This window comes from Marmota marmota, unplaced genomic scaffold, assembly GCF_001458135.2.
Source record: "Marmota marmota marmota unplaced genomic scaffold, marMar, whole genome shotgun sequence".
Classification (NCBI taxonomy): domain Eukaryota; kingdom Metazoa; phylum Chordata; class Mammalia; order Rodentia; family Sciuridae; genus Marmota; species Marmota marmota.
This window is the reverse complement of record NW_026000093.1, coordinates 13,286,021-13,299,496: the sequence shown is the minus strand read 5'-3', so window position 1 is coordinate 13,299,496 and position 13,476 is coordinate 13,286,021. Positions and strand designations below refer to the sequence as shown.

General features: G+C 37.2%; 1 protein-coding gene across 1 annotated transcript in view; it reads right to left on the bottom strand.

Moving 5' to 3' along the window:
• The window catches only part of Vcpip1 (valosin containing protein interacting protein 1), a 28,062-nt gene extending 16,613 nt beyond the window's left edge, over positions 1–11,449 (bottom strand). Inside the window, exon 1 of the mRNA XM_015485824.2 lies at positions 8,461–11,449. Coding sequence (XP_015341310.1) covers positions 8,461–11,173 — 2,713 coding nt within the window. The 5' untranslated portion in view covers positions 11,174–11,449. The remainder of the gene's footprint in view (positions 1–8,460) is intronic.
• Positions 11,450–13,476: the final 2,027 nt, after the last annotated feature.

Sequence of the window (13,476 nt, the reverse complement as noted above, 5' to 3'; positions counted from 1 at the left end):
TTTCATTTGGATACATTATTTTTGTGGCAATAACCATTCATTTAATTATTGTTAATGTTATTCTCAAGATACTCAGTATTCTCTAAAATACTTTAGTATATCATTTATTAGGAAAACATTTTAAAAAATGGTTGTGCTTATTTTTTTTTTGGTAAGAAACTGAACAGGTACCAAAATGATAACCCATTCAGAACTGACCACTGTATACTAACAAGAAAAATATCATTTTTACTACTTTACTTCGAATGCCATGGATATAATGTGTATATTTATTTATACTGTATGCATAGCTTAATTTTAATTATTAGGGTAAGTTTTTTGCTTTTACCTTCCCTCTGCTAAGAACCAATTTTTACCACCTTCAAATTTATGGGAGGATAAGTCCCTTATCCTCCTAAGCTTCTATTCTCTACCTGTCTCTGAGAAGACACTTTTTATATAGTTTATTTACTCATCACAACTAAGCTGTACTTTACTGACATGGAAACAAATTCAGATTATTTTAAAAGCTCTCCCAAGAAAACACAGCTAGTAAGTGGCAGAGTTAGGATTTGAATTGTTTATCATTCCCAAAGCTTATGCCTTTTTCATTGATACTAAACCTCCACTAGCGACCAAATATTGTTAAATTTGACAGCACGTCCAGTCTTTTTTTTAATAGAAATTATGGTATCAACAACTGGTTCAAGGTGGGGAAAAAAAGCGAATCACTTCCTTTGGTTATACAAATACCTCCACTAGAGGTCAAATTTGGCAGCACATGGACCGGTCTTATAGAAATCTAGACATCAACAACTTGTTAAAAAAAAAAGGTGAATTATTTCCTTTGGTATACAAATACCTTCAATGAAGTCATGTTTACTGGTAATAGAAATGAGAAAAGGGGGCTGCAGTTGTGGCTCAGTGGTAGAGCACTTGCCTAGCACGTACAAGGCCCTGGGTTTAGTCCTCAGCACCATAAATAAATAAATAAATAAATAAATAAATTGTATCCAACTACAACTAAAAAAAAATAAATATTAAAAAAAAAAAGAAACCACAAAAGGGATCAAAGATCAGATACTTAGCACAAGTCCACCAGAGTCTCACACTTGTCTCCATCCCTCCTACTACTACTGTTCTGATCAGGCCTTGTTTTCTACTTAGATTACTGCCACTACCTCATATGTGATTTTCCCTTGAGTCTTGTGCTCCCCAAATCCATCTACCAAACAGCCTTCAGAGTTAAACCTTTACTGGTTTCCCAAACCCACATGGTAAAGTCCAGGTTCCTTTCTCATGGCATAAAAAGCGCTGTGGAAGAGTTGACCCTTACCTGCTGTTCCACTTCACATCATACCTAGTCTTGATTTTTATAAAGCAACAAAACCACATGGCTCTAATTCCCTAAAGGCCAATAATTGTTACACATTCTTTAAAACTCAATTTAGGTGTCATTCCCTCTAGGTTTTTCTGAGAGATAGTTACATAGGTATCCTTCTTTGAGGTTCACATGTACATCAATACCTTAGACCCTATCATACTGCAGGCTAATTTAGTTTACTTTGCCTCTTTCTCTTTCTAAACTAAAAAGATTTTCAGATTCAGGGCAAGGTCAGTGGCCTATCAGATTTTCCATTCCCAAGACTTGACACAGTGCTAAACAAACAATAGCATTCTTAGTAATGGTTGAATGAATGTATAGAAAGAATATTACAAATGAGGTTTTTAAATTTTAAACAATGCCTGAAAGCAATCCAGAAAAAACTTAACTGAAGCAGCATACTGATAACTATTTTTTAAAGTATACTACAAAACAATTAATAGTACCATCTGTTTTCAAGAATCTAATAAACCAAAATAATAGCAGAAACAAAGTGACAATGATTTTTTTCTACCATTTCACTAGAAAGCAACTCTTACAGAATAGGAATGGTATGGTAACACCTCTATCAAATATGTTAATGCATATTTTTCTACTATAGTCTTCAATTAGTTTTACTTTATAATTTAACTGTTTCTTCAAAGAACAACAGTAAAATTCTTCTTTCCAATGTATTCTATGTGTATATAAATATAGAAAAAGGAGGCTGATTCATAGTGGGATAGGGAGAGGGAGCATGGGAGGAACAGACGAACTCTAGATAGGACAGATGGGTAGGAGGGGAAGAGAGGGGGCATGGGGTTAGAAATGGTGGTGGAACGTGATGATCATTATTATCCAAAGTACACGTATGAAGACACAAGTTGGTGTGAATATACTTTGTATATAACCAGAGATATGAAAAATTGTGCTGTATATGTGTAATAAGAATTGTAATGCATTCCACTGTCATATATATATATATATATATATATATATATAAAATAAATACATATATAAATAAATATAGAAAAAGTCTATACCACCACCATACCATCATAAATGATTTCTGTTCACACTTTGTCTCCCACCAGTCTTTCCTTCTACATCTTTGAGTTCTACCTAAATAGTGGTTAAATATGGTAATGGTATTATGATGTTTTTTCCTTTCATTTATCCAATTTTTTCCCATTTGATAAGAAATATTTTTTTTAAAAAAAAATTGTTAAAAAAAAATTCAAAATATGTTTTCTAACTTTTTGTAATAACCAAATGGGGTTAAAAATGAGTTTAAATGAGTTTAAAAGGTCATCATATAATTTTCAAATTTTAAATATTTAAAGGCAATTTGGGGGAAGATTATGGGGAAGGAAGAAATGGGAAGGGGATGGTTAATGGGTAGAGAGGGAAGTTGAATAGGAGAAATAAATTCTAACTTTGTGCAGCACAGTGGATAGCTATGGTTGACAACAATTAATTGTTCAATCCAAAAGAGCTAGTAGAGAGGATTCCCAACACATAAAATAAAACGTGACCTAGGTGATAGGCCAATAATTGTGATTTGATCATTATACATCATATACATGTATTGAAATGTCACCTTGAGCACCATAAATATGCACAATTACTATGTGCCAATTAAAAATAAAAGTATATTAAATAAACAAAAAGGCAATTTAAGGTTTCTACTTTGCAATTTATGAAGGTAGTAAATTTCAAAATCTAATGTTTGTATGAAATATAAAGCTCCAAAAGAAATACTTAAAACTCTGAAATCAAGTATCTACCATCATAAAATAAACAACACATTTGAAATAAATAATTCCAATTTTTTAAAATAATTTGAATTAAGTAGTTCTAAATTTACAGGACTGTTTCTACTAGAGAGAATCCTAAAGGTATTCATTTGCTAAAAAAATTGTTGCCACCTCTCCCCTCTTCCTATAGATTCTCCCATTTAAAAATTTATTTACTCTACCAATAGTTAAAACTTTCTAAGAAAAGCATACCATTTTCTCATCTCATACTTATTACCTTAAGAGTAACCAGTCATACAGCTTTTAGGATTAGAATCAGTATTAAAGGATATATTTCTAACACACATACATGCACAATTGTGTATAGATGTGTACACACACACAGTCTGAAAGGATACATTCCAACACATTAATAATGATTTTCTCTGGGAAGTGAAAATGTTAAGAAATGTTAAGAACTACCATATTTTACCCTCCCCCTATTGAAATTTTAAAACTATTATCTTGTAGTTGAAAAACATGAAGGAAAAAAGAGATAGCTGAGCACAGAAAGGAATAAATACTTAAATCTTCAAAGCATGATTATATAAAATCTCCATTTATAATGTGCATTATTTATCTTAAGATACATCTATAGTATTAGTTTTATTCAATTTTTGAAGGCTGCCCCAACATTACATATATATCAATAGAAAGGCTATCAGATGGCATATAAAGAATAATATGCACAAATACTACCTAGATTTAAAACTGTCCTTCACACATTTGAAAATAAAACAGAAAAATGCAATAATAATATTCACGTTCAAGGTCATAAAAAATTAAACATCTGAATCTCAAATGTGATTCTGGAAAATCTCAAGGCACTTATAGACATCAAGAGGTGTTATGGGGCTTGGGTTACAGTTAGTGGTGAAGCATTTGCTTGTTAGCATGCACAAGGCCCTGGATTTGGTCCTCAGAGCTACCAAAAAAAGAAGGAAAAAAAGTATTACAAAATAATAAAATTACAAAATATCGTGTATTTTTTATTTTTGAGTCTGGGGATTGAACCAATATCAAAATTATTAGTAAACTAATTCCATTTAAATAACTCCAAATGACATATTCTGTTTTTCACCTTAAACCTGTCTTTACCTCTTGGGAAAACAAAACAAAACTAGAAACAATGAAATATAATACTAAGAAAAAAGAAACTAGCCTCATATTTTTGGTGCATCATGTACCAACCATCATATTTACCATGAAAACACACACACACACACACACACAAACTGATCTACAAGAAATTTTAGTAACATATTTTGCAAAGCTAGAATTGGGATCATGCAAGTACTATTTGAAGATGATGGTCTATAAAAAGTAAGTTCAGTGGTCTAAAAAAAAAACCAGATTAAAACATGTGATATATTATAGGTAGAATCAGTTTATTTTATTTTATACCACCATGTAATTCAAAACGACTAGTTCCATGAATGGTTTATATAGAGTAAAAGATTGATGCACTTACTCATTGTTTTGTTGACATATATAACAGACAAATTCTATTCAATGAACATTCTATTTAAAAGCAAAAGAAGGAATAAATATGTTCCTGGCTATTACACAGTCAGCCTATTTAATAAAGACATATAATTTCTATGTATACATATGACAATGAGGTTTTCTAAAATACTATGTACGTCATATATTGTGGTTTTATAATTTTTATGTCTGTAGAAAAGAAGGCTGGCAATGTGTTGATGAAAACTATAAAAGTATAGGAACTCCATCAGTGGAGATACTGCAGGTAAGTTTATAGAGGGTAAGGCCTGTGTCTCATTCATAATTGTACCTCCAGTGTGGTCTTGAGCTCATAGCATACATCTATTTTGCTGAAACAATGTACATTCATCCATTCAGCAAGCATTTACTTGGTACCTACTATAGTCCTAGGTCTTGTCCTAAGTAATAATATTCATTAGTGAATAAAAGACTTTATGATATTTTGTGGACTTTATGATCTTGTGAGGGAAGCAAATAAATAATTAAACCAACAAAAAAGATCATTAAAACTTGTGATAGGTGCTATAAGAGAAATTAAAAGGGCATAGAAATAGAGGTAACCTACTTTGAATGATCAGCAAAGGTCTCTCTCAAACCCTAAGAAGGAGTCAGGGGTGGTGGCAAAATGCCTGTAATCCCAGTGACCTGGGGGGCTGAGGCAGGAAGGATAGAAAGTTCAAGGCCAGCCTGGGCAGCTTACTGAGACTCTGTCCAAAAAAAAAAGGGACTGGGGTATAGCTTGGTGGCACAGCACACCTGGATCCTGAGTTCAATCTCTAGTACCACAATAAAACAAAAAAATCTTAAGAGGGGAATATTTATTTAAACCCTAACCCTAAATGACAGGGAGCCCACAATTTGAACAGTACAAAGCTTGATAAACTACTTTCTACACTAACACAGAGGCAGCTTATTTCACATTTATTAATTCACAAAGTAATTTCTACATTTCAAAATTTGCAATTTTCTAATCTTTTCTAAATTTTCAAAAACACCAAAAGTTCCCCTGTACTCTTTCTATACAGTTGTGTGTATATAATTATCCCCAAATTGACATTTTTATAAACGTATCTTTTTATTAAGAATATCTTCTAGGAGTGCTGGGGTGAGTGCTAGCATGTGTGAGGCACTGGGTTCAATCCCTAGCACCACATATAAATAAAAAAATATATATTTTTTAAAATAATATTTTTATATAATTCATAGTTATAAGAAAATTAGAGGGATAAAAATAATATTAAGAGAGGGAGAGGCACTGTCTTAGTACTTTAAAGCAGAAAATCTCTCAAGTGCTACTGCTATAAAATTAAAACATGTTTACATTCAAATTATTTTGTGTTGACAATGGAAGTAGAAGATATAAAGAAACTGTGGATTTGTGGACAGCAACTTAAAATACTACAGGTGAAGAGGGAAGGGATCAGAACAGAAAGACATTATCTTGGTAAACTCATATCAGTTCATGGTCTAGTTCTTAGATTTTCAGGTCCAGGAAGCTCACACCAAATTCAAAAAAGGTAAATAGGAGTTGGGGTTGTGGCTCAGTGATGGAGCATTTGCCTAGCATGTGTGAGGCAGTGGATTAGATCTTCAGCACCATATATAAATAAATAAAATAAAGGCCCATCTACAACTGAAAAAAAAAGGTAACTAAAAGCAGAATTACATTTTTGTAATTTTCATTGTGAAATATATTATCCTGGGGCTGGGACTGTGGCTCAGCGGTAGAGCGCTTGCCTAGCACAAGCAGGACCCCGGGTTCGATCCTCAGCACCACATAAAAATAAAGGCATTGTGTTGTGTCCATCTACACCTAAAAAAATAAATATTAAAAACAAACAAAAATAGAAATATATTATCCTGCTGCTCCAGTATTCAAGACTACTGATCATAATCCCACCCATGCCAATTTATTAATCCACAATGGAGAACATAGCCTTCTAAAGATAATCTTTATCTGCACTCTCACCTGTACATCACAATTTATTATCAGGATACTAAGTGAATAAAAAAAATAAATCCTTCATGAATATGGAATCAGGCAAAGAGATTGAGATCTCTCAGAGGCCATGGCAGGACTGATATAATATTCCTGTCCTTCAGCAAAGATTACCTTGCTAGTTACCAGAATTATCATGAACCCCAGATGATGTATCTTTTTCCTTTGTACAGCAGTGTATAAACATTGCCAAATTCTGCTTTTCAGACTCTTTTTCAATGTTCAGTGCTGACCATCCATTCCATTTCTGCAGATACAGCCTTTCTTTAGATGAGTTAATGTCACCTATTGAATTCAATCAAAACTGCTGGGCAATATAGTAGGAACTGAATATACAAGGTTAGATAAGATATGAGCCACATTCTCAGGAGTTCATCTTGTATTGAGGAAGACCATCTCTTCCCTGTTTTTGACCAGGGAGAATGCCAGTCTTTTAAAATGCCTTCTGCATGTATATAGTTTTATCCATTTTTTAATGGATATTATTTAAAATTTTATAGAGTTCTAGGAATACTTCACTATTGCCCTTACATACAAACTTCAAAGGGTATTTTGTATAAAGAGGCAACTTAAGTACTGAGGAATTAAGTAGTTTGCCTGAAATCACTAAGTTAATAAGTAGTGGAGCCAACATTCAAATTCTAGGTCTGTCTCCAAAGATCACATCATCTTTCCTCTATTCCCATGCAGCTTCTAAGAAACTAAAAACTCTTAAAAGAGACAGAAATATGTAAACAGCTTAGGACAAGTCCTTATATATACTCCAATTCAATTACTATGTCTACCTAACTAAAATCAACAATATCAAGTTATAAATTTGTGCAGAGTTTGTAGATCTCCCACTAACTAATGAGTCCCCAAATTTAATAATCCAGGAAAAAATAATCTTCATTTTAGCAGGTCAAGGCCAATTCACTGCTATTTAGCACTCTTAAAAAACACAATCAAACCCCAGATCCCCCTTCTAGTTGAAAGCTCTAATTTCAGCAAAAATAAGACCGTTCTAACATCTAAAATATTTAGATTTTACTTCATACTTTAAAAGACTCAGTAAAGCATATTAACAGTGACTTAAAAACAAAGACTAAGCAAATACAGATAATGTGAAAGGTGCACCACTGAACAGTATCCCAAATCATCTAAAGCTTTAAATTACATATTTGGATGATATTTTCCTTTATGTTGCATTTTTAAAAAGAAATACTTCTTAGCCCCATTAACATCTATCTATTTCTTATGTTTCTCATGAGCTATAATAGTTCATTATAATAGATGGTAAAGATTCACTCAGCACTAAAATTACCTAAACACATATCAAATGAACACATAAGAAAACTGTAGTGAATTAGGAAAGAGAACAGGAAACAGAGGAGACTCTTAGAAAGGAGTGCAGCAAGAATAAACACCAGAAACTGCAATTCATCAAGCAGGAAGTCCTAGTCACATGACAGGCAGGAAAATGAAATTTAAAAATAAATGAAAAATGAACAACATGGAAAGGCCAAAGAGAGCTTAGAGGGAAAAAATGAAAAGGCTTTAAATAGATACATTAAAAATCCATTTTTTAAAAAGAAAAGCTACTGTAAAAACAAGATATATTTAAATAATCTGGTGACAGTTGAGGAACTACTTTCACTTTGTAGTTGTTTTCCTTATAGTCACTCAATAATCACGTTAAACATCTACGATCAAAATCACTAAACAATTTTCTCTGAAAATATATAATCAAATATTTACAGTAACCACAGATTTTTTTTTCTCCAAAGAAACATTACATTCACAATTAAGAAATACCATTTGAGTTAAATTAATCTTACCCATTAATGTTGCTAAAAGACATAAGGAGTACATCTCCTTGTCAGCTTGCTCTTGAAGTTCCTTAGATGACAGTTTACTAGTAACAGCAATCTCTTCTTGTTTCACAGTGTGGGCAGAGTGTGCTGCAGCAGACTGACCACCTTCTGCTTTGCTTTTTAGAATCTCTATTGTGATTCTGTCACCGTGCTGTAAAGGAACTGGCTCCTTTTCCATTCCTGCCTGTGGTGGCATTAACTCTTTAGGAGGAAAGCCATAGCGAATACACTGTAAATAAGGAGGAATGTTGAATTCTCTGGCTATACTTTCCTGAAGTTCATAAAAGGTTGTTGAAGACTTAAGTGTAACCATGGACTGTCTTCCATCGTTAGTTGTTATTCGAATCTTCTTCTCCTTGGAAGTTGTAGGTGAATAGGGAGCCTTGGTAGGGGTGGCAGGTGCAGAGGATGGCCCATCACGAATGGCACTGGGAGAAACAGTTCTGGGCTGCCCCTTTTGTTCTTGTTTTAACTTCTCTGTTTTCCGTTTCTGCATTGCAGAAGCCTGTTCCGTAATATTCTGTTGAATAGTTCTTTCAGTTTTACTCATATTTAATTCTTCCTTGTGCAAAGTTTTTGTTTTCTGTCCAGTAAGAATAATTTTAGTTGGAAGCTGAGATTCTGATTCTTGTCCTTGCACATCTCCGACTCTTTGGGCATGAGCACCATCTATATTTACAGGAGTATAATCATCAGGATTCTTTTTGGCAGTCTGATGCAATATGGTGTGGACAACTTTCTGAACTAGGATTTCACTCCCAAATTCACCTGGAAAATGCTTGGTAACAAGTTTCATTGCAACGTCATAAACATTACTATTCAGAGATGGATCACTTTCATACTGGAACCAGTACACTGTTTCTCTGACCACTCTTCCTCCCCATTCCAAAGTGATAGGGAAAGCTTCTGGCAGATTGTCGTACTCTTTACCATCCCAAAAGTGTTTGAATCCACAACCACATTTGCCACCAGTGGACCTAGAATTAGTTCTGTCTCCATCCAAATACACAATAGATCCATCTCCTCTGACTCTTCGCACAGATGTGCCATGGCACCAATTACAAGCCGTTAGGTTACTCAACCCATAGTCTGGTACCAGAACATCTTTCACTGAATCATATGAGCAAACCAAATTGTTCAAGGGAAAGCTATAATTTTTGTCAGGCCTCAGCTGTCCATGAGTACTTTTTGCCAAGTTATACAGTTTCCCTCCTGGAGCCAACCACTCTGGAGGAACATGAAGTTCAGAAAGGGCACCACAGAGCAAACATTTGTGAAGGCGATTATCCATTACTGCTTTTTTAGCAGCTGCTGTAACCTCTTCAGGCTGAACTCCTATCACTCCTGTCCTTCTATAGAAATACTGATGGACATCAGCAACTAAACTAGGATGGATACCATGTTTATCCATAAAGACTTCTTCCATAGCAGCAACAAGCCTAAGTAAGTATTTATCTTGCAAACTTCTGTCACCTCCAATAACACAACCACCATCTTCCTCGAGTTTGATGTACTTTTTAATAAGGTCCTGAGGCACACCCCATGCTTTAGGAAGCAAATTCATAGGCAGTTTGGGTAAAGCAGCCCCTTTTATGCCTACCAAGGGAATATAATGGTTTCTACCAGAGCTACTCCATGCAATACAGATTGGTTTGTTCAAATGACCATCTCTTCCAGTGCACTTCTCTGCAGGTATGAGCCCAGGCAAAAAGGTGGCTGAATAATCACCAGAGCTTCTCATGCCACTAAGGGAATCTAACAGAATTATGGGACGATGCAACACATTAGCAAGGCCAAATATGTGGATGTTCCTCAAACCTAAGGGAACACCCTCAGGTGGCACAAACAGAGGATCACACTCATTGATAATGTCCTCCCACTCAGCGGCATCGATAAAGTCATGAAACAGGGCTTGATATCGGGCCAGGTGTTGCTGAAAGTGCTGTTTTAGATTCTCTCTCAGGGCATGCCAGAAGAGTTCCCGGCCTACTAGAGCTCGAGACACAGCATGCACCAGGCAGTGTCCATCCCCATCCACATGCACTGGAATGAGGCATTCCTGACTTTTATTGGCTCGTTTGATATCCTCAAGAGTGTCATGCAAATATAGAAGGCTTCCCGAGCGGTCCTTGCCATAGCCCACCGTGTTAACGTGCTCTGGTTCTATAAGGAAAGCGCGGTCACCCAGTAAAGCGCAATCGAACAGTTCACCCTGGTTCATATCCCGGAGAAGCTTGGCCCGGCCTGTCTGTTTGTCCATTCCATAGCGAGCTAATATGGGCGACAACAATTTACAGTGGTAGTTGGAAAGGCCCATCACCTTTACCAGTTCCGTGTTCTTCTTGGGTGCTCCCGTCACCCCGAGCAGCGCGTTCCGCAGCAGGTTGTGCAGCACTACGTCCGGATCGGTCACCTCCTCCACCCCCAGCAGCTGTTGCTGCTCGTGCCGCTGTCCGCACTCGGTACACTCGATGCTGACAGTACCGGAGGCCGGGAAGAACAGACGCGCCTGGCACTTCGGATCCGGGCAGCTCCCGGAAAGGATTCTCCGGTCTCTCCGCTTCGAGAGCCCCCCCGGAGCAGCTGCCGCCGCCGCCGCCAAAGACGACGGAGTCTGCGGAGCCTCAGGGGGAGGAGGTGGCGGCGGCAGCGGAGGCGGCGGCGGCGGCTGAGACATAGCTCTCGGCTCTCGTGTCTCGCTCCGCGTCCCAAGCGACCCTCAAAGGCTCATAGCCTAGACCCCACCGGCCCGACTCGATCTAGTCCAGGCCCAGGGCGAATCAGTTTCCTTTCCCTACCAGCTCCTCCTCCTCCTAAGCGAAGGCGGAAGCGCCGGTCGCTGTTTCTCTTCTTACTTCTCACTGCCGTAGCCGTTGCCCCGAACGTAACGGCCACCACCCCACCCCGCACTCAACACTCACTCACTCTCGCTCTCTCCGCCTCAGACAGACATACACGCCCTCACTGAGAGTGCGCAGGCGCAGCTTCCGCTATACCCTCTGGGAATTAGAGTCTTCCGGCCGCTCTTGGCCATCGAGTGTTAAGGATCTTTCTTTCAGAAGGAACTACAAATACGATGATGCCACGCGGTTCAGAGCCCACGGAGAGAAGGAAGAGGAAGGCAATAGGAAGGGGGTGGAAAAAGGAAGAGGGTGTCTCGCTTGGCCTGCCGGGAGTTGTAGTTTTAACTGGATCTCCTTTGTGGTCTTCCCTACTCTACTGGCCTAGGCGAAAGTCAGAAAGACCACATTTCCTAGGGTTCCCCGCGGTGCGTCCAGCCTCACTTCCTCTTTGGGCAGAGGGGAGGATGCAGGGAAGCTTGGTAAAAACAGTTTAAGGGATTGAGTGTTAAAACGAGAGTTGTGAAGTTTAGGACTACTAGAAGGGGAGGAGGATGGAAAGGCCTTCAGTGAAAAAAATACAGTAAATAAATGCCCAGGGATATAGAGCGCCTGGAGGTTGAATGAAATGGTTTAGTCCGGTCTGGATATCATAAAGGGTGTGAGTGGAGGTGGGGATAGTGGATTGAGTCGCAGAGTGCCTTTCTGGGTCTTTTTTTTTTCCTGCCCCTCCTCTCTGTTCTCGTTCCCACAGCTGTTCTAAGCCACCGAAGCACTTGAACTCCCTTTTCTGCCTTTTTCCTCTTCTCCAGTAGAATTCGCCTAGGCGCCATTTGGCTTCTCATACCCTGTACGTCTTTACAGTTTATAGTAAAAATAATACTTTGGATGTGTGTAGCGTTTTAAATACACATACAAGATCTTTTAACTGTAAATATAATTTCGTTTGTTTCTTAAAGCCTTCTGCACCAGAGTCTATAAGGTTACTGAAAGGTGTTAGTACTGATTTGCCCCTAGTAATTGTTTACAATTTTCTTCAAAATAAATTCTGTGTTTGAAAGAGAAATCCTTCAAGTACTAATTATTTTCTCGCCAATTTTCCCTGCCCCATGCAAAATAATGTTTGTTTCATAGTGTACCCTTATAATACATAAGATCGGTGATATTACCACTTTGAAGGGGACATTTTTCAATAAAAGTTTTTTTGCAAATAATTAATTCAGGCTGGAAGAGTTGTTTGTTTTTTATTCTGAAGTTAGTTTGCTTGTAATGATATAGGTTTATCTTGGAGCTAATTTTTAATTGAATGCTTATAAAATTGGATGTGCCCTATACGTGGAAGGTTTTTGTTTTTGTTTCTGTGGCTAAAAGTTATACCTGCAGTAAAGTTTCATTTTTCTCACCCACGGTGCAAAGAACTGAATTACTAAAGCCTTAGAGCATGACAACAGTTTGGAGTTCTAACACTGTTATGCACTTTTATATCGTAAACAAAAAAATAATTCCTCATCCGAGATACTGGTGAAGTTTAGGGGTGTAGTTCAGCGATAGAGCCCTTGCCTAGCAAAGCTACAGGTTATGCCTTCACACAGCAGTTCCCAGACTATAACAAGCTTCAGAATCAAATGGAAGGCTTATAAAACTACAGGTTGCTGGGTTCCACTTCCACCCCACACCCAAGACGGAGATGCTGAGAATTTACATTTCTAGCAAGCTCTCTGATGCTGATGCAGCTGGTCCAAGGATCACACTTTGAAAATCAGTGCTTATTTGGTTGCCCACACTTTGTAGGGGAAGATCTCATTACTGTGTTTCTGTCATTTTAAGTACAAAAGGACTTGCTTATACAGAATGTTTAGGAAAAAGTTTCTTTTAAAAAAAGGAGGTTGAAATTACTTGTAATCATTTAACTTTGGGGGGAAGGGGAGATGAGTGCTGGGAATCAAACCCAGGACTTTGCGCAGGCTAGGCAAGCACACTACCACTGAGCTACATTCCCAGCCCAATATTTTTGATGAATCATTCAAATAATTCAAGCTTTTCTTCTATGCATATATAGTATGTGCTCTTTTTAAAATTTTTTTAGTTGTAGATGGACACAATACCTTTGTTTTATTTATTTATTTTTATGTGGTGCTGA